We start from the raw sequence: 19,567 nt of genomic DNA on the forward strand, positions 1-19,567 counted from the left end.
ACACCTCCACTTGTTGCCTCATCACTGTAACAAAGCTGATCACGGACTAGGTACCTTATTCAAGGGCGAGTGCCAAGTCAGGCCTGAATGCATTTTTTTGTATGGCCTGGGTAATAGAGATGAAGGGCGTCTCGAAAATGAAAAGGCTGAACCTTACCACCCGGCCTGGAAGTCGAGGTCGTGTTCTTAGTTGGTTACCCAGACAGGGAATCAACAGTATCACCCCTCCTATTGCGTTCAGACTACGGGATAAAATCAGGCTTTCACCATTTTTCTTCCATCTTGTTGTTCAACACTACCCTTGTGCTCCTAGTTGTTGCCTTAGTCCACACTTTCTGTTCCGCTACCACGTTATTCAGCTGTCGTACAAGACTGAGCTAGCCATGATCTGAATCAATTCGATCAGCTTTGGCCAGAGCTTAAAACCATCGCACCTGAGAAAGAGCTGACCAAGCTGACCTGCACAGCTTCCTGTGACGACACTAGCTACTGACGGCTATACAATGACACACCGATCTACTTGGCCTCCTTTCCCTTGCTCTTCTTCTTCTTCTTTCTCTTCACCATCCGCCCCCCTAAGAAATCATCTCTCCCTAGGACATGCATCGCTACATCCCTCGACGAGACGGAACTCCCCTCTCTGAAAAGATCCGCATGAAGCAAGACCATCAGCCACGGCCTACTACACCGCCTGCCTGCCGTCCCCTCCCCGCTCCCGTCTCCGTCGTTGGACCGTCGGTCTTGTCCCCAACTTCTTACAAGCGCCCTTCTCCGGCCTCGTCTACTCCCTGTAGACGAATTAGAACAAATTTCTTTGGGCCACGGCCGAAGGAAGAGGAGGAACACCAACGACACGAAGAGAGATTGGCTGAAGCCTTGGAGATCGATAAGGCTGCCAAGATCCTCAATTTCAGGGTTCGGCCGGCCCGAGCACTGAGGACAGAGCATACAACCCAGACAATCGCATCTTCCACGGGTAAGTTGCGGTTTTCTAACGACCATCTGTGCTTCATTAAGCTTACACTCCTTCTTAGACTCAATCAAATTACAACGCAGCCTGCCAGCGGCGCCGTACAAAGTCCTCCAAGCGCCGGGCCTCGAGGATGACTACTACCGCTCGCCCTTGGCCTACTCTTCTACCTGCCGATGCTTAGCTGTGGCTCTGGGAAACACCGTCTACCGATGGTCGGAATGGCATGATCCCCAGCCTGTCTACCGCACTCCTCACCAGCGACATACGAGCCTGACATCTCTGTCATTTTCCTCAACCGAGGGAAACAAGGCCATTCTGGCCTTTGCACGCAAGGACGGTTACTTTGGTCTTCTGTCGTTCATTGACGAAATGCTTCCGCGGTTTTGGTTTCACCACCCGTTTCCGATCGAGTGTGTCAGCTAGCGGCCATCAGTGACGAAAAGACCATCCCAAAACCCCTTCATCTCGAGTGCTACGGTGCCAACAGAGGACCTTCTGGTTGGCGATGGTCGAGGAAACATCCTGCACTATATCGTTGAGTGGCCCTGCTTGTGGGAGGTATCCCGTGACACTTGGTTTGGTAAAGTGACGCCCGTTGCCAAGATTGCAGCGCATACCTCGCAGATTTGTGCACTAGTCTGGTCTCCCGATGGTCAAGACTTTGTTTCCGGGAGCAACGACAACACGGCCTGCTACTTTGAGATACAACGATTGGACAAACAGCACAGGGACCACAACTCATCCACGACTCAGACCCGTAAAAGCCGCCGGTCAAAAAGTGATTGGAGCCTGCCAGGAAGAGATAACATGTACTCTCGACCAAAAGAGTATGAAACGAGCGGCAATGGATCGAGCCCTGGCGTGGAGACCATGTTCGACGTCTCTCCGATAAGTACAACAATCGAGGCTGGTGTTATCGGAGGCATCCCTAGAACGATACAAGCGCCTACAGAGGACTTGCGAGTGTTCAAAAGAGGAATGGAAACGCACTGTTGGCGACATGAGGCTGCAATAAAGGCAATCGCATTCTGCCCCTGGCAGAAGGGGCTCGTTGCCACTGGCGGCGGCTTGGGTGACAAGTGCATCCACTTCTTCCACACGACGTCTAGCACACCACTGGCCACCATCGATGTCGGTGCGCAGGTCACCTCATTGATCTGGTCTACGACACGGCGGGAAATAGCAGCTACGTTTGGCTATAGCCATGGCTATGCGCAAACCGAGCACCCATATCGTCTTATTGTCTTCAGCTGGCCGTCTTGTCGGCAAGTCGGAGCTATTGCTTGGGCGGGTGGCCCACGGGCCTTATACGCCATTCCGTACCCAGGAGGACCATCAGATGCACTCAAGGGGAGTCGTACGGCAAAAGAAGGAACTATTGTCGTGGCATCGAGCGACGAGACTCTCAAGTTTCATGAAGTCTGGCAGGACAAGCCAAAATCGACTACCGGAGGCGCCGTTGGGATGTTGGGCGGTAGTGACATTCTCGAGGCACTTGGTGGGATCGACAAGGATGGAGACGTCATTCGATAAATCGCGAGAGGAGATAGCTGCTTGCTCCAAGGAATTATCAATTTTACAAGTAATGTCAAGTCGTGCAACATGAAGTGTTCGTCCCGTTGACACACTAGAGCCCTATTTACATACAAAGGTGGAGTCCATGCATCATCAACCTGGAAGGTCGACGTGGACGACACGCAAAGCACTGCAGTTCATTTACTCAGCTAGTTAGGTGACCCCAAACCACCGGAGGCGCTAATACCCCAGGCACCCTTGAAAGCATACCGACTCAAAGACCCCTGCCACTGCGGCGCCGCCTACACAGAAACATAACTCACAGTCCTTGTTGCGGACGACCTGACGTCCTGAGCGCTTGTCTCACACCCCCCGTCTCCGTCCATCCCCCCCATTCCCCAGCGCATGAACACCTCCAAAACCTCCCCCAAATCCGCAACCACTCCGGACCATTCAGGAACAACGTTTGCACCCATCGTCATCCCTTCCTATTTAAATCTCCTGCTTGTGAACTCTGCCATCCACTACGAGCATCGGTCGGCAATCGTAACACACACATACACCTCACGGGAAATAAACTCCAAAATCTATTCCCACAGAGACATTCGCGACTACACAACAGACCAAGAACATGTCCACCCTGAACCAGCTTTACCTGCTCGCCGACCACGTCAAGCTCTCCCTCCTGGAGCGCCAGCGCGCCCTGTCGCTCAACCTCGACGCCGACACCCAGGACGGACACATCTCTCGCTCGCTCGACCAATTCAAAGATGGCCTGGAAGCATTAGACGCCGAGGCCAAGCGCCTGCAGGGTACCGGCGATGAGAGGTGAGCTTCCTCCTCCTTTGGTCCTGTCCCTTTACCTATACGACGGAATCCTCCAGAACCGACGTTCATGCCGGAATTTTCTCCGAATTCTGCGCGAGAGCATCGTGGCCCATTTTCTGTGCGTTATACGGTATGCTAATCTGGACGCTACTTCCCGCAGCGCCGCCCTGAACATCACCGACTCCCTCCCCGCGCTGCAGAAGCAATTATCAGACCTGACCTCCCAATTCCACGGGTTCTCGAACCCCTCCACCTCCTCCACCACAACCTCGCCAAACGACCCCTCCCTCGCCGCCGACTTTGACGCCGCCCAGTCCACGAAACCCCTCAAGGGCTCCCTTCGGGGCCTCCCCGGCGGTGCCGCCGCCGCAAACAACAGCAAGACCGTCCGCTTCACCGATTCCCCCGGCGCCGCAGCAGCGGCCGAAGAAGACGCCGCCGCCGCAGCACTCTTCGGCCCCGGCCGGTACCGCGACGACCCGGCCGACACGGCGGGCTACCGCGACCAGGCCGAGGGCATGGACAACCAGCAGATCCACGCGTACCACTCGCAAATCATGCGCGACCAGGACGACCACCTGGACCGGCTGGGCGAGTCCATCGGGCGGCAGAGGGAGCTGAGCATGCAGATCGGTGACGAGCTCGACTCGCACGTCGCCATGCTGGACGAGGTGGACGAGGTCGTGGACCGGCACCAGGGCCGGCTCGACCGGGCGCGCCGGTCGCTGGGGAAGGTCGCGCGGGACGCTGGGGAGAATAAGCAGATGATGACGATTGTCGTGCTCATCATCATTCTGGTTTTGCTGATTGCAATTCTGAAATGATGAGCGAGGGTATGAAAGGATGAAAGGATGGGGAAGAGAGAAGCGGCAGCGGCAGCGGATGGGTCATAGTCATGGACGGGCAACCTCTCTTTGATTTTTGTCTGTTTCGTTGGGGTTTCCCTCTTTGGTTCGGGACCCGTCCTCGTCAGAGAGACAGGCACGGGAGACATATAGGTACTTGTTTAAAGTCTTTCGAGTATAAGGCGCATAGCATGGTTTGGCGTTTTAGGAGTCTTTCTTTCAATCAGAGTCAATTTCTTCGTCTATTATAGCAATCATTCTTTAGATATCTCTCGGTCATGTATTCCGACGGGATTCGCGAAGAAAGCCTACGCGGCCCCGGGTGAACTAGAAGGAGAAGGGCCAACGGAACTGAATGGTTGATCCACATTTCGGTAATGTATCACCATGAACGTGAATGCGCTCCTGCAAAAGGTATGCATTTGAAAATGCATTTTCGCACTTGAAAGAGTTTCATCTTCATCTTGCCGTCGTTGAGCCTTGATATATGCACTCCGGCCCACTAAACCTCGAAGCCTCCAAAATAACTTCATCGACGGTCTATTAGTCTAGTTGGTTAGGACGTCGGATTCTGATACTCAGTACCTTCCGTAGGCCCAGGTTCGAATCCTGGATGGACCTCTTTCCCTTTTGTCACTTTTGAATATGATCTCAATCTTGCGATAGTGATATCAGCATTCTTTTTGGGTTTATATTACATGAGGAACATTTGAGTTCGTTGCTTGATGATGACGGGAGTTCAGGCGGTACTGCTGTGATGGCTTCACTCTATAAGGCCAAGCCTCACTTTGTTACAACATGCCAGTCTTGGCCCCGACGCCATGTAATTCTGCACATATTCAACATATAATTGCTTCCATTATCGTCGTTCGACTGAGAACTATAGTCAACGAGACTAACAGATGACAAGCCTCGTCGGGTCTTAGGCAACGTTAACTTTAATAAACTCTTAGCTAGTAAAACAAACTCCCGCCTTCGCCCGTTTTCGAACAAAAAAGCCAATTCCAACTTTTCTCTCACACACACTTACACACAATTTCTATATCCTCACAACAATAGCCTCCCGCACCAAACGATCCCGAACGCCCCCAACAGCAGCAGCATTCACAAACACAGTCCTCCCCGTACCCCTCCGTCCCCCATGCCACCACAGCACCCATCCCCAGACCAGGAAACACCAACCCAGAGCAAGCAAGGCCTTGAACCACGCCATCACCACATTGCCTACACGACGACCGATGTTAACTCCAACACCACCACCACCACCGCCGCTAGCAACCACGGCAAAAGCCTCGGCCTCCAACAAGACAACCGCCTCATACGCCGCCTGCAACCCGTCAAACGCCACCGCCTCCCGCCCGCGACCGCAGTGCACGTGCCCAAAGACGTGCAGACGCGGCCGCGCCCGCCAGACTTCGGCCAGGAGCATTTCGCACCCCCAGTGGCCGCGCGGGTCGTCCATGTGGCCCTTTGGCGGCGCGTGGGTGACGAGGATGTCTGTCCCGGGAGGGATCGTGCCGCGCCAGGGGTCGCAAGTGGCGTTGTCGACGTCCGTCGTGCGCAAGGAAGAGGAGGAGGAGGAGGAGCAATAGGGGGCAGCGCCGCCGGAGCGCGGGTACTGAAAGGCCCAGTTGCCGTGCCGCGGCGTATACGGACTACCGTAGACGCGAATCTCGCGGTCAGCGTACGTCCTGTCCCCGTCGTTGAGACGGCGCGGGGGTATCGTGAGGGTCGTTGCTGTGCGGTTTAGGTAGACGATGTCGCCCCAGCTCAGAGGTGATCCGTCGTCGTCGTCGTCGTCGTCGTCGTCGTCGTCGTCGTCGTCGTCGTCGTCGTCTTCACCATCTCTGCGTGATATCGAGCTCCCCTCGCCGTCTCGTGGCCGTCCACCAAGCTTGATCCCCTTGCCATACCCCTTATCCAAACACAAATCGTGATTCCCCGCCACGATAACCTTGAACCGGTGAGGCTGCGCCCGAATCCACCCCAGCGCCTCCCGCAGCTCCCTCCTAGTGCCCGAGGCCGTGAGGTCGCCCGCGTGCACGAGGACGTCGCCCGGCGGCAGGCGCGGTTTGGTGTTGTGCGTGTCCGAGACGCAGACCACGGTCACGGCGTCGTCGTTTTTGTCGTTGCCGCTGCCGCTGCCGTACGTCACGGGATGCGAAACGGGGAAAGAGTCGTAGAGGTATCTCGCAACTGTCGAGAGGGGGCTGGAGAGGAGACGGGTTGCTATTCCGTCGTCTTCTGGGCGGTTGAGGATGGCGTCCAGGCCGGATGAGGAGCGGAAGAGTGGCATGTTCGTCTATCTCTTTCGCTCACTCTTTTGCCTCTGTGCTGTTTTGAGTGATGTAAGATGCCATGTATCCTGAGTTTTTCTTCAACCGTAAGCCCTCTGATGGTACTTTTTCGAAGAATGGTGCCTGATTTGTGTAAGTCGCCAGGTGTCTTCAACGCTGCTTTGCCCCTGATGAGGTGAGACGGACGAAATCGTTATATATCTCTCCAGCGAAAAATGATGTGACGCAAAAATCGCGGACCAAAACCTGCGAGTCTGTATAGTCACCCTGACAAACGACAAGAAAGAAAACCAAACACAATCACGGAGGGCGGGTAAGTTCCATCACAAGTGAGAAAACCTCAAGCCATCTCCGATGAGTCTTACAAGGTGGTGAGAGAGTTCTTTTTGCACCACTCAGAAAGCCCCCGCGTGATTGCCCCTCCAATGGAAATGACATGATTGTGACAAAATCACCAGATCTGTGTGTTTTCTTCCCCCGTAACGTGGGTCAACTTTCTGACGAGACCTGGCAACGCCATTTGCGACGACACCGTAAAAATCGTAACGCGCTTTTGGGTGAACAGATGGACTGCTTGGTATTCTTTGCTCAAACATGCCTACCATCTGATCAACACAAATTTGAACACCTTGACGAGAACCTCACTTTTTACCCCAAGAGGGTCGGTCCCCTCATCTTTCGCTGCTCCATGGGAAATCAATACATAGTTGCTAGTTTGAGTGGAACCCCTCAGACTCGGAAAGATGGTTGATAGAAACGGTGGATCAATACACATGAGCATGCTCTACTATGCTTTGACCAAAAACAGATTCCAAAGGCCGTCATGATAAAAAGAAGGCGGTTCATATCGCATCAATCGCAGTTACCAAATACCTCACCCTGGCCTGGATAAGTCCGAGTGATTCAAACATAACCGACATCACAATCAAGTCAAGTCAACTCTCTGTCAAGAATCTGGGTATGCATATTTCCTTTCCGATGAGAGACTAGGTATTTGTAAGATGGAGGAAAATAAAAGCGACAGCAACGACGACGCCGACAAAACACCACCCTCCGCCACCGTAGGATAGAACAAAAAAAGCTTTCCGCCAGGAAAAAAATTCCACAAAACTTCTTTTTTTTTGGAAACCCATCTTTCCCCCAACTCATTCCTTGCCAACACAAAAAGGAAACACTAAGTAGCTTGAAGACGTGATCGAGACCCCGACGGGCAAATCAGACAATACGAGGCGGCCCGAGGGATAAACAACATGAAACAGTGAGCCCGAGCTAGACAGTAGCCGAGCGTGATATCGTACAGGTAGGGGGGAGGAATATGGACAAGCTTTGTTGTCTCGATTAGCCTCTGCGTATCTCGATTGCTGGGCAACAACTTGCTACCGTTGCACCGTTGCTCCGTATGGAGGGGTTCAGGGGTCTCCTTTGACCCGAGGCATCACCATTTGCGCTGCAGACAGTTGGTGAAGTCTCGTCCCGAGGTTGTGCAGAATTTTGCCTGCCCCTCCAGGTGGGCTTGGTCGAGAGTGAAGGGATGGATGCCCAGATGCCAAACGAGATCGACATAGGATATGTGGTGGATTGAGCTTCCAGCCAACACCGAACGTCCAAAATGCTTGCCAAACACCCGCACATGAACAGCTCTGAGATCCCAGAGCCAGAAAGCCAAGCACTAAGACGCCGCCATGCTGCATAATGATGACATAAAAAAGGCATTACTGAGCCTGCGTAGCCAGACTCGTATTAGAGCATAACCTGAATGTCCAAAGACACCCCTCCAGCTTACGCCGGGTTGCCCTTCATTCTCTTTGCCATCCGCGGCGTAGGCGGCTTGCCCTTGTTCTGGACTCCATTGACCTGGGGACCACCCGGGGTAGGTGCCTGGGAGCCGTCCTCCTCCATCTTCACGCCGGATGGGCGTCTTCGCTTGTTGGAAGCTGGAGACGTGTTTGCACTAGGTCCGCTGGAGCTGGTGCCTTGCTGGCTCTGTTGCATCTGCATGCCGGGTGCCTGCATGTGGCCTTGCGCAGGGCTTCCAGTGACATGAGGCGAGCCAGGAAGCTGCATGTGCGGCTGAGCCGGGCTCGCACCCATTGGGAACTGACCGAAGCTGGGTGTCCTGGGAGCTTGGGGCATGGGCTGACCGTTCATGACTTGCGGCTGGGCGTTGATCTGGCCGACGTACTGCTCAAGAGCAGCGTAGGGGCCGAGGTTAGGGTGGTTGTGGTAGAAGGCGAAAAGGGGGTTCATTTGGCCGATCACTTCAGCAATCTGCATGTCATCTTTAGTGCCGGAGATCCACATGCATGTGCGGGCGAGCTGTCACATACCTCGAGGAACTGGAACACAGCTTCGGTAACCCCCATACCCCTCTTGACCGCCGACTCCGGAAGATCCACCAGTGCTTCTGGCGGAGGATTTTGCGGGGACTTCATCATACGAGCCTTGCCCTTCTTGCTCATTTCTGGGGAGGTCTTGGTGTCAGGGGAGTTAACCTTGTGCCACTCCTTCACCCAATTATGCACGGGCTTCGCAGCTTCGATAGCGGCCTTTCTAGAAATGTATTCTTCGTGGTTGGTTGTCAAGAATTCAAAGAGTTCAATCTTTTGCTCCGCATCAAAGTGGGCTCTGACGGTGCCCGTAGCGACAAGCTGCGCGCAAGATTAGAAGCTGTATCTGTCCTCGGCAATAGAAGCTTTCAACTTACGTGCGAACCGCTATCGTACCAGTAGACCAAACTGGACTTCGTGTTCTCAATCCAGTGGCCGTCGCCGGGGAGTGGTCGATCCGTCGTCCCCTTTTCCATGATCAACTGCATGTTCTTGACACCGCTGTCGAAGTGCGTGTGGAAGTATCGAGGAAGTGCGGGGTAGGTAATCTCGTATTGCTTGTCTGCCTGGTCTTCGACGTCGGTGATGTGTACAGAGTGTCGGAACACGCCCTTGGTGGAGAAGAATTGATTGACGAAGCTATTCCAGTAGGACAGGTCGTCTTTGCCCTTGGGGCCCTGGACTTTTTGTTAGTGAGCTGTGACTGAGTGCTGTCTTCAGTTTCGACTTACGGGGAAGCCGCTCAAATGTTCGCTAAACTGCATTAACTTGAGTAGGCAGTGTCCCTTCATTCCTTCCCTTCTTTGTTGTTGAGCAAGAGCCATGCTGTTGGCAACGGCAGCCTGGGCCGCAGCCTGCTGCGCGGGGTTCATTTGTTGCGGTCCAGGTTGGGGAGCCATTTGAGGAGGACCCTGCGGTTGAGCTTGAGGCTGAGGAGGCTGCGGTTGCTGGTTCGGGGCCGGGCCCGGAGTTTGAGACGGCGTGGGCTGTCCTGCAGATTGAGGGTTGACGGGTTGCGCGGGCTGCTGCTGTGGTGTCTGATGCGGTGTCTGCTGGGGTTGCGGTTGAGGCTGCTGCGGTCCGCCTTGGGGTTGCTGGCCCTGTTGCTGCTGCTGTTGCGCTTGCTGCTGGGCCTGTTGCTGAGCTTGTTGCTGAGCCTGCTGTTGCTGAGCCTGCTGCTGAGCCTGTTGCTGCTGGGCTTGCTGCTGTTGCATTGCCATCTGGGCCTGTTGGAGGTTTTGCATGTGCTGAGGGTTCATCTGCACCGGCTGGCCGGGCTGTTGTTGGCCCTGTTGCATCTGTTGATTCTGTTGAGCGACGGCTTGCTGCTGGAGAGCGATCTGCTGAGCGAGCATCGCCTGTGCCTGGGGGTTGTGTTGCTGCTATATCCAATCGTAAGTAATGTGAATAGCAAGTTGGATATGCGATACTTACCGGCCGCATGCCCTGCCTCATAGCCGCGATCTGAGCTGCGTTCATCGGGTTCATTGGCATTCCCATCGGCATACCATTGACGCCCGCCATATTCGCGTTGAAGGCCTGCTGGGCCATGAGCGCTTGTCGCGCCTGTTGCTGCTGCTGGAACAAGCGCTGCTGTGCCATCTGGGTGGCGTGCGCCATCGCCGCTGGAGTTTGGACTACGCGACTCGGTCAGTAAGGAAGCAAATAGACAAGACACCGAGGCGAGGCGCGTGGGCTCAACATACAGTTACCAAACTGATTTTGCTGGAACATTTGGTTTTGGGCAGGATTGAGATGCTGCAGAGCGTGAGCGTTCGGACCTCCAGCACCCGGCGGCATGCCGCCCATCAACTGATTTGGATTAACCTGACCACCAGGCCCTGATACTGCCATGTGCATCTGGTGAGGCATTCCTCCGCCCGGGCCTTGCTGCCCTGGGTTGTGAGGCATACCCTGGGCCATGGGGTGCCCGGGTACACCTGGATGCTGTTGCATGCCGGCAGGATGGCCTGCAAAAGACGGTCCCATACTCGTCATCATGTCTCCGGCGTGTCGATGATCCACAGCGTGGATATCGACGTGTCTATCCTCCGTACTATCTCATGCGCCAACGTCCAAAGGTGGTCTATCTCGACGACAAATCGGTAATCGGGGCCGCAAAGGTACGAAAGATTGGGGCGGCTGGAGTTGCGGAGATGGGCGCGACGCGGCAGCGATGGAGTCGTGATTTGCAAGACGCGGGAAGTGGTGTCAATCGCGTGGTGCGGGTGCGGGCGGGCTCGACTAGCGTTATCGATTGCGATAGGAGTCGTTTAATGCGAACGGTCGGGTCAACAGGTGAAGAGGGACTGAGAAGGCATCGATGATCGGCGTGACGACAACGGTGGGTAGGCGATATTGTGGTAAGGAGGTCGGGATGCGACGACAAACAACGAAAGAAGTGGAAGTGAGATGTAAGGGGAGGTGAGATGGCGGGTGGGTATGTGCCCTGCGACCAAAGGAGAGCCCGACTGAGTGACGGGGTAGAAAGTTGGCGTCGGCAAAGACGTGGGCGACTAGAGAAGGGAAAATGCGTTGGTTGTCTAAGGTAATCTCGAAAGGATGGATACGACGGACGCAAAGACGTGTCGACGTTTCGCGCGATAGCGAAAGCGAGCGGAAACAGATGTGGGAATCTCGTGAGAGTGGACGACGAATGCTTCAATCGACCGGTGTCGATGACATTCGGAGAGCGGGTTGGTTCGAGATGCCCAATTTTTTATTGCACAAGTCGAGCGCAACGAACAAGCCTTTTCCGCGCCGCCTTGCCTTGCCAGGAAAGCGGGAAGGAGAGAGGGAGAGAAAGATTTGGGGGGGTTTTTTTGGAGGTGGGTGAGTGGTACGGTGCGGTGCTGGCAGGCTGGCTGAAGAAGAACGGACGCAGAGACGACGCAACCAAAGGGAACTGGGCTGGAAGAGAGAGTCTCTGGCTGGGCGTGCTGAGCTCTGGCTCTTTTGCAAGCGAGCAGCGGAAACCCAAGTGATTTGCTTTGGAGGTTGGCTGTTTGGGGGGTGTTTGCAATTAAGCAGTACTACGGAACGAGATGAGTGTCCGGAGCCCCGGTAGACTGGAACAAATTATAAAAAAAAGAGGCTTCAGCCAGGGGTGTTTGAGGAGGAGTAGGAGGCGCTCCAAGTGGTGTCGTAGAAATGGGAGGTTGTATGCGTACTCCGTAGAAAGGTTGAAAGGCGAGGCTTCAACTTGTGGCCAAATCCAAGCCCAGAGGCCGATCAAGAGACAGCAATGGAAGCAGCGAGAGAGAAGGGACGGTAAGGTAAGGTAGGCAAGCTAAGACGAGGCAAGGTACAAGGCATAAGGCATAAAATGGCGGGATAAGGATCGAGGTCGAGCGAGAAAGAGAGAGGGCCCTGGGGAACGGGAACAGAGCAGGGACAGAGAAGCGTGAGGTGGGCGGGCGACCATGCCAGAATGTCGGGCTGCTGCTGCTCTCTGCTCCCATCGGCTTCGGGAGAGTGGGTCCAATCGTTTTGTAGGATACGCTATGTAACAATACGACATGTAGAAACATGGATATGCCGGAATGGGGTGGCGGGAAGCTCCTGAAAAATGCGGGACATGCCTTTATCAAGAAGAGCGGGAGGGCTGCGATCAGCACTTTTATGCAACAAGGCAAGCTTCTTCAGCAATATCCACCCAGGGGTCAAGCAGTGTAGCAGAATTGACCAGCACAGCAAAAGCACACCTCATTGCTCAGCGCACGCAGGAGAGTCCGGGCCGGATACCTTACCTCCAAGTCTCTTTTTGCTACCATCCTCTCACTAGGTGCTCCGTGTCGTCCTTTCAATCTTCCTCGCTCGACCACATCCCGAAATTCCGCTGCAATGGCCTCCACGGCAGCAACATGACAAATGTGCGAAAATGATAGCGCCGGAATCGCGTAGAGCTGCCCGTCCTCCGCCTGGGTTTTGCGTTCGCCAATGACCACCACGTGTCCACCGAACCACCCGGTCGCTTTTACTTGCTCGACCCCATCACACACGTACCGTACCGGAGCACGGGGAAGAGAGGTGTTAGAGGTCATCTCACTCGCGGCCCCCCCCCCCCCCCCCCCCCCCCCTGCCCCCTCCCCCCCCCCCCCTCCTTTCCCGTCCCGCCCTCCCCCCCACCCTGCGTCCCGGGGGCGGGGGAAGGGGGGGGTTGAGGGGCTCCTCCCCCCCGCCCCCCCCCCCCCCCCCATTGCTCGTCTGGTGACATGAACCTTGAGAAAGGGTCCAATGAGCTCAATTTAAATCCTTCTATGGCGGGGATCGGGCACTACGGCGAATATCTCCGAGCTCCAAGGTCACGTGGTGCACAGCGACTCTAGCTTTCCCCCAATCCCCACCAAAACTTTTTTCGGACCCGACCAGAGATCCAAGCTTGAGTCACGTGAATTAGACGTGAATTGGAAGTGGATCCATTCGTCCAAAGGGTCGGGTGTCCGCCCGCCAGGGGAAGGAAAGAGAAAGAAAAATCTTTGAGGCTGTGTCCCCACTATTTCCTTCGTGAGCCTCATCTATAAAATCTCTTCTCCTGCACGTCAATCCGTAACTTCTCACCAACTCTGGGCAACCAACTTCTTTCTCACGCCACACTCTCGTATCGACAGCCAGGACCGCACTCACGCTGCATTCAGAGTTCGCAAGCTTCATTTCAAGCTTTGCAATTGATTGTTTTTTGCGCGCGCGTTTTCTCTGGCTGTCGCTGCGACGGCCTACATACAGGTAAGCATCATATCTTTTTCTTCACACGGCTCTCGCATCTCTCTCCGAATGATGACATTCAAGAAACATTGTCTTCTTTTCCCAACCGAATCGACCATGAAGAAACCTAGTCTGTTCGGGTTCCCCTCGAAAGGAACCTGTTACTTGCCAGTATATTCTGTCTGACACATCATCTTCACTCTTCATCAGTACTGGCATCTCTTGCCCTCAAGAGCAAACCTCGCTGACAAGTGTGATAGTAGGGACACGACGCACGCTGCTACACCTCTCCGCTCTCTCATCACTAACCTTTCCAGCATCTCATTCATCACCCTCGAGCCACAAGGTTAGTACTTTATCTTTCTCCACACATCGACGCAACAATACCACACAACATCATGATGAAATTTCCACTTGTTCGCAGTTTTCACTCGAGTCGCGGCCTGAGCCTTGGCGGGAACGCTTGCAAAAGCGTTTCTTAAGCGACGTATGAGGGCTAACACTTCCTTGGATGTCTGATTTTTTATCACAAACACATGGTTTTTCTACGAACTTGACCTTTGCTCGACGGCAAGCTAACGGGATTTTCAAGAATAGGACGCTTCTATGATATCTTACGTTGCTCAGACCGCGCGTCCAGAAGGACGCGCTGCAAACAGCTATTAATAATAATAATGAAATCTTCATTCATCTTTGTAAACCATATTGTTTCTGCCTTGCTCGTTGTGATTCGTGAATATGACGTGTGCCGGATACTCGCAATTGCATCCGGATGTTGTGGTTAAGGGAAAAATAACGTGGCAAATCCACACGCGATATCATGACAAAATGCCCACGCGATGCCCCAAACTGCCAGTCGTCGCCATGTTCCAATCCCAGTCCAAAACCACGGTCCAACACGGGATTGTAGTGAACGTGTAGGACTGGTGATGTGTCTATGACCCCTTGCTGGGTGTTCACGATGAAACTTCAAACCTCCAAGTCTGATGAGCATAATATCACCAAGTAAAATTGATCAACCATACACGGAGCCTCCGACCTGAATGTCCAAAAGGAAAAATCACCGACAACTCAAGCCATAAGCGTCTGGCGTCAGGTAAGGTATGTAGTGGAAAGCACGCAGGCTCCAATAAAAGAGATGCCGTCAAAAGAGACGCCAAAATGACATCTTCAGCTGCGACAACATCAATCCCATCACCGAACCAGGCAGGCATGTACAAAGCATCCCAGAATACCACACACACCATAAATACCAGAATCGACATCATTGTCTCTCTTGAATTGATAACTTTTTGCTTCCCTCTGCCATGCCTCGAACAAACAACAACGACAAGAGCAACCTCCGCGTCTCTTCCACAAGCGTACTATTCCCAAAATGCAGCCCAACCCCACTGAAACAAACGCCATCACGGAGGCCGTAGCCATGCACCGCGTTATTCACGTTGCCCAAAAAGAACGTTCTAAAATCCGACCTGCACCCAAAACTGATCCCAAGAGTAAACGCCTCCCCCCTTTTCCAGCAGGTGAACGGTCGGGGGGAAAAAGCACCAAAGCCAAAGCCGTCCCATCACAGCACATCCCCCTGAACCGACCGCCCCCTTAGACGACGCGCAACCCTTCCCTAATAGACTCGGGTATGTCCCGTCGTCTGCCGCCCACGATACCTCTCCTGTTCCTGCCCGTCCGACCCCTACCAAGCCAATTCAGCTTGAGCAGCCGGCACAGCTCCTCCATCCTTCTGTTTCCCTCCTCGCTGGCGTCGCCCGTCGCGCCCCCGATGCTGGCGAGTATGCTCATGCACTGCAACATGCGTCCCACCATCTCGGTGACCTGCTTAGAGTCCTCGACGTTCTGCTCTCGCGTAAACGGGCGCATCTGGCCGTCGCTCCCGGCGCTGGCGTAGCTGACGTTGCTAATGGCACGGCTGCGTCCGCCGCCTCCTGCGCTTCCGTCGCCCAGGAGCGTCGTCGCGTTCGAGTTATAGCTCGCCACGGACGGATCGAGGCTCATAGCTGTGCCGGGTCGCATCATGCTGATTGCATCCGCGGGACTTGAAGAAAGCGCCGGATCTGGTAGCGGAGATGCGAGGGCTAAAGATGCGAACGAGGACGGGAGAAATTCGAGAGAAAGCCGAGAGAAGATGGCCTTGAGAGAGTCGTAGCGGGGTAGGATGACAATATCGCGGTAGGCCGTAAGTACGATACGACGCACATCTAGCACTGCCGATGCGGGACTAACGTATGGGCCGCTATCGGAGGACTGTGACTTGACGCCGCCCCAGAATTGACGGGCTTGGTCCGGGTTCATGAGAACGCCACAGCCAGAGAACTCGAGGTCTAAGGGTAAAAAGACGGCCTGCATGTAAGGCAGAATCGAGGTGTAGGTGATGAGCCACATCTCGACGAGAGCCGGAATGACTTTGTCTTCCTGCGTGCGCCGGAGAGTGTGGTCCAGGGAGGCGAAGCCAGTCGACAAGAGCTCGCGCAAATCCTCGAGAATGATGTTGGGCGACATGCGTTGGATGCAGTATTGAATGTGCAACGTCACCAACCTATTGAAATCCTCCACCGGCTGTCGCAGATCTTCGCCTTCAAAAATGACGAGCATTTTAGCTTTCAGATACGGCCAGGCATCGTCGAGCGCCATGCTATTGAGGCCGTATTTGCCTGCGTCAATGGGTTCAGATAGATACGACGACTGATGCGTCAATGTCGGTAGGCTGCTTGGGCCTGGCCATTCCGACGGGAGAGAACTGGACTCGACGCCGAGGTTGCTGCTCTCTTTTTCAGTCTTTTTGTCCCTTCGTCCCTTGCCAAACGACGTTGCAGTCGGGGCCGGACTAGGGGGTAAGTTGAAACTGTACAAACTCGAGGGGGCGCTGGGGTCTGTCGGTTTCGAATTGCTCGATGCGGAAGACAGCGGAAGATGGTAGTCATCCTTGAGCTTGTGCTTTTGCCGCGACAAAAAGTGATGCTTCTTTTCCTTTTCCTTGCCTTCCTTCTCCATGGTGGGCGTCTCGGGCACTGCTCTGATGGTTGCGGACGATGCGTTGTTGAGATTATATATAGATTGGCCGCTGGTATCGATGAGACTACTCGTGCTGAAATTCCCGCGTTGTAATGATGCGAGCGCACTGCCGATCTTGCTCGGACTAGGGAGCGGTTTGTCTTTAGGGTCGCCCTTGGTGCCGATCTTGACCGGACGGGAGAAGAGCTTGACCTTTGATTTTTCTGGCTTCACCGGCTTCGGATCTGGAATAAGTTGCGGCGTAGGATTGATAGGACTGTGCTGTTGCTGCTGCTGCTGATGCTGCGACTGGGGCAAGCCAGGCGATGTCTGCCCCGATCGCGGGAACGCTGCGTTGGCTGCTGCGTTTGCTGCGTTCGCTGCCGTGGTCGCGGCGGCGGAATGGCTTCCAAGTAGGCCGTTGTGGTATCCCTGAGTTCCAAAGCCGCTCTCTCGTGGACCGCTTGCCTCGGTCAGGCTTAGCATAGGCGGGCTGAGTGGGCCCTTTCCGCTGCTCCCCCTCCTTGCGCTCTCGGCGTCTCCGTTGGCCGGGTTCGGGACGGTCTGTGATCGCTGTCGAGCGTGCTGGAGCTGTTGGTGCTGCTGGTGCTGCTGAGTGTTCTGATGTTGAAAGGCTGCCTGCGCCGCGATGTGGCTCGCGGAGAGGGCAGGGCTCGGGTGCTGTTGCTGGTGCTGATGCTGATGTGTTGAAGATGAGTTGGCAGATGGGTGTGACATGCCCACCTGAGACAGGTTCGAGAGGCTCGTCGAGGGCAGCGTTGAGTCGAACAGGCCGGGCGTCTGGCTGTGCTTCCTCGAGTGTCCCTTGGTCAGAGGGCTCGCGGTGCGGGCAGCAGCAGCAGCGCTCACACTCCCGCTCAGTTCGCTTCCTCCTCCCGAGATAGGGCCTACTGGACCTCCGGGCGTGGTTCCCGACCGGTGAGCAGTCGGGCGCGAGAAGTTTTGCAGGCTGGCGGTGCTCGAGTTGGCCTGGGCGGTAAACTGAGCATAGATCGGGGTACTGGTGGAAGGGGCGGCGGGCGCGCTCGGAGCGTGAGATCGTGGCTTGACGAAGTGAATGGCGAGGTTCTCTTCGCTCGATGACGACTCGGCGCGGGCGGGCGGTCGTGAACGTTGCGGGTGCGGTGCGGTGGAAGCTGTCGAGCCCGGCAGAGGGCTGAAGCTGCCCGGCGCTCGGGGCGGCGGGGGTCGTGCTGGTTGCATTGTCGTGGGAGTGTTAGGGTTCTGTTACATCTTGGATTTTCGGACGATTCGAGGATCGGGTGGAGGAGTCTTGAAGGTTTGTTGCGCTTGGATCGGTTTGTAAAAGTGGAATGGTTGTTTTGTCGAGGGCAAGGGCAGTATGGAGAGGTTGTTAGTCCGGTCGGGCGATCAAGAGCACCTTGAAAAGGTGAAAAGTTGTGGTGGTTGTGGTGGTGGTGCTCGAGGATTGAGAAACCTGGAAAGCTGAAAGAAAGGGTGGTGGTGATGTAAGAAGGCCGGGGAAATACGAGGTGAGGGAGGGAAAAGGGTGGTAATGAGAAAGCGCGAGGAGTGGATTGCGCCTCACCCTCACAGAGCCGAAGTGTGAGGTAGACAAGGGACACAAAGATCAGCATCAATGCCCTCTGTACTCCGCAAAGTATTGCTGCGATCCAGTAGGCAATCTACCTTGGCAAGTGTCCGTAAGATAGGTACTCCCCATTGCATCTCACCTACCTTGCCGGTGCCCTGCACGTAATTATACCTGGTTGTTTATCCGTATCAACGCATCGCTTGCCATCCGTCAGCGGCCGCATCTAGGTCACTACCTAATCATTAACCCTGGACTATCGACTTCTCGTTGCTGAGGAAGCGAGCAAAACGGGCGGCCGTCTTCGCTTGCGGTGAGCAAATCCCCCCCAATTGCAGCGCATCCAGCAACCTAACCCCCGCGGACCAAATCCGGGTCAGCTCCCGTCAGATTTCCCATGTAACAGATGACCATGCTACCTCACCTACCCTGCCCGCCAGAACCAACGAACGATGCCTACTGCTGTACTCAACAGTCTGGCGCATTGTGCGGCGAGCCAGCCGTGAGGTTCCAGCGTAATTAATTACTGCCCCCGAGTCCTTTTCTTCTGCCCCCACCTAATAGTCCTGCCGTGATCCCATCCCCCTTGTTTCCACCACTGACGCACCGCGGGTTGCGACCCTGGCATGACCTGGGCGGCGCATCCATGGCTTCCAGTCATCAGGAGGCTTGAGGGGGGCCGGCAGGCGGGCTGACTTAGTGTAATCAACCCCGCAGTTGTTCCAGGTTCCATCTTCAGCGCAACATTGGATTGGGACCAGCTGGAATGGATGGAGGGACGCGAAGAGGGGCAATTGTTCCTTCCAAGCCAACCCCAACGAGCCGCACTCAATTTTCGTCATACCTTTTATTTCACTTATTTTTGCATCGTCTAAATCAATACAACGCAACCACAGCCTACCAAGCCTAATTGCCTTGCCCATCCAACCCACGAGACCACGACATCCCCAACCCATTAAATAATGGCAGACACAAACACCACCGCCGCCGCTCCGGCCCTACACTTCTCAGCAACCTACCAATCCCCCGCAAACGAACCCTTCACCTTCTCCGAATCCCTCCCCGCTCCACCATCCTCCGCGCCCGGCGACAAGTCCGCCTACCTCAACGCCCTGCGCAAGTCCATCAACGCCGCCCAGGAGCACATCAACAAGGAACTCACCGCCCGCATGGAAGAGGACAAGGCCAAGGAGGCCGCAAAGAACGGTGGCACCACCGCAACCAAGTCGGCCGTCGACGAGGCGCTGGAGGAGGAGAATTACGGCGAGGAGGCACCCCCCTCAGACGACTGAAGCGACAAGCAGCTCAAAGGGGAGGGAGGCATGAAAACTTTCTTGACCTTTCACGGCGCCAATCGTACATTCTGTGCCACCTATATACGGGGTATTGCTGTATCATGCTGCCGCTCTCAAAAACCCAAGGCTATGCGAGTACCAATATGTACCAAGAACAAAAAACACAAGCAACGACACCCACACGCCTCAAACTACCGCCCGCCA

The 19,567-nt window shown here is 55.0% G+C and overlaps 9 protein-coding genes across 9 annotated transcripts; 4 read left to right on the forward strand and 5 right to left on the reverse strand.

Moving 5' to 3' along the window:
- Positions 1-600: 600 nt before the first annotated feature.
- On the forward strand, positions 601-2,506 carry CTAM01_03395 (WD repeat domain-containing protein; the record flags this gene model as incomplete). The annotated part of the gene is made up of 3 exons (XM_060519431.1): positions 601-976; positions 1,035-1,383; positions 1,444-2,506. The coding sequence occupies 3 exons, from the start codon at positions 601-603 to the stop codon at positions 2,504-2,506; spliced, it is 1,788 nt and encodes a 595-aa protein (XP_060385637.1).
- A 613-nt stretch (positions 2,507-3,119) lies between these two features.
- On the forward strand, positions 3,120-4,140 carry CTAM01_03396 (SNARE domain-containing protein; the record flags this gene model as incomplete). Its single annotated transcript, XM_060519432.1, has 2 exons — positions 3,120-3,316; positions 3,477-4,140. The coding sequence occupies 2 exons, from the start codon at positions 3,120-3,122 to the stop codon at positions 4,138-4,140; spliced, it is 861 nt and encodes a 286-aa protein (XP_060385638.1).
- A 1,060-nt stretch (positions 4,141-5,200) lies between these two features.
- Positions 5,201-6,457, reverse strand: CTAM01_03397 (metallophosphoesterase domain-containing protein; the record flags this gene model as incomplete). Its single annotated transcript, XM_060519433.1, has 1 exon — positions 5,201-6,457. One exon carries the CDS (start codon positions 6,455-6,457, stop codon positions 5,201-5,203), a length of 1,257 nt encoding a protein of 418 aa, XP_060385639.1.
- Positions 6,458-8,237: 1,780 nt separating this feature from the next.
- Positions 8,238-10,786, reverse strand: CTAM01_03398 (PTAB; the record flags this gene model as incomplete). Its single annotated transcript, XM_060519434.1, has 6 exons — positions 8,238-8,726; positions 8,786-9,106; positions 9,163-9,462; positions 9,517-10,164; positions 10,220-10,422; positions 10,492-10,786. The coding sequence occupies 6 exons, from the start codon at positions 10,784-10,786 to the stop codon at positions 8,238-8,240; spliced, it is 2,256 nt and encodes a 751-aa protein (XP_060385640.1).
- A 1,938-nt stretch (positions 10,787-12,724) lies between these two features.
- On the forward strand, positions 12,725-13,113 carry CTAM01_03399 (uncharacterized protein; the record flags this gene model as incomplete). The annotated part of the gene is made up of 2 exons (XM_060519435.1): positions 12,725-12,823; positions 12,979-13,113. 2 exons carry the CDS (start codon positions 12,725-12,727, stop codon positions 13,111-13,113), a joined length of 234 nt encoding a protein of 77 aa, XP_060385641.1.
- A 772-nt stretch (positions 13,114-13,885) lies between these two features.
- On the reverse strand, positions 13,886-14,176 carry CTAM01_03400 (uncharacterized protein; the record flags this gene model as incomplete). Its single annotated transcript, XM_060519436.1, has 1 exon — positions 13,886-14,176. One exon carries the CDS (start codon positions 14,174-14,176, stop codon positions 13,886-13,888), a length of 291 nt encoding a protein of 96 aa, XP_060385642.1.
- Positions 14,177-14,487: 311 nt separating this feature from the next.
- Positions 14,488-14,757, reverse strand: CTAM01_03401 (uncharacterized protein; the record flags this gene model as incomplete). The annotated part of the gene is made up of 1 exon (XM_060519437.1): positions 14,488-14,757. One exon carries the CDS (start codon positions 14,755-14,757, stop codon positions 14,488-14,490), a length of 270 nt encoding a protein of 89 aa, XP_060385643.1.
- Positions 14,758-15,088: 331 nt separating this feature from the next.
- Positions 15,089-17,719, reverse strand: CTAM01_03402 (uncharacterized protein; the record flags this gene model as incomplete). The annotated part of the gene is made up of 1 exon (XM_060519438.1): positions 15,089-17,719. The coding sequence occupies one exon, from the start codon at positions 17,717-17,719 to the stop codon at positions 15,089-15,091; it is 2,631 nt and encodes an 876-aa protein (XP_060385644.1).
- Positions 17,720-19,030: 1,311 nt separating this feature from the next.
- On the forward strand, positions 19,031-19,360 carry CTAM01_03403 (Gon7 family protein; the record flags this gene model as incomplete). The annotated part of the gene is made up of 1 exon (XM_060519439.1): positions 19,031-19,360. One exon carries the CDS (start codon positions 19,031-19,033, stop codon positions 19,358-19,360), a length of 330 nt encoding a protein of 109 aa, XP_060385645.1.
- Positions 19,361-19,567: the final 207 nt, after the last annotated feature.

This window comes from Colletotrichum tamarilloi, assembly GCF_030869305.1.
Source record: "Colletotrichum tamarilloi strain Tom-12 chromosome Unknown Scaffold_8.1, whole genome shotgun sequence".
NCBI lineage: Eukaryota > Fungi > Ascomycota > Sordariomycetes > Glomerellales > Glomerellaceae > Colletotrichum > Colletotrichum tamarilloi.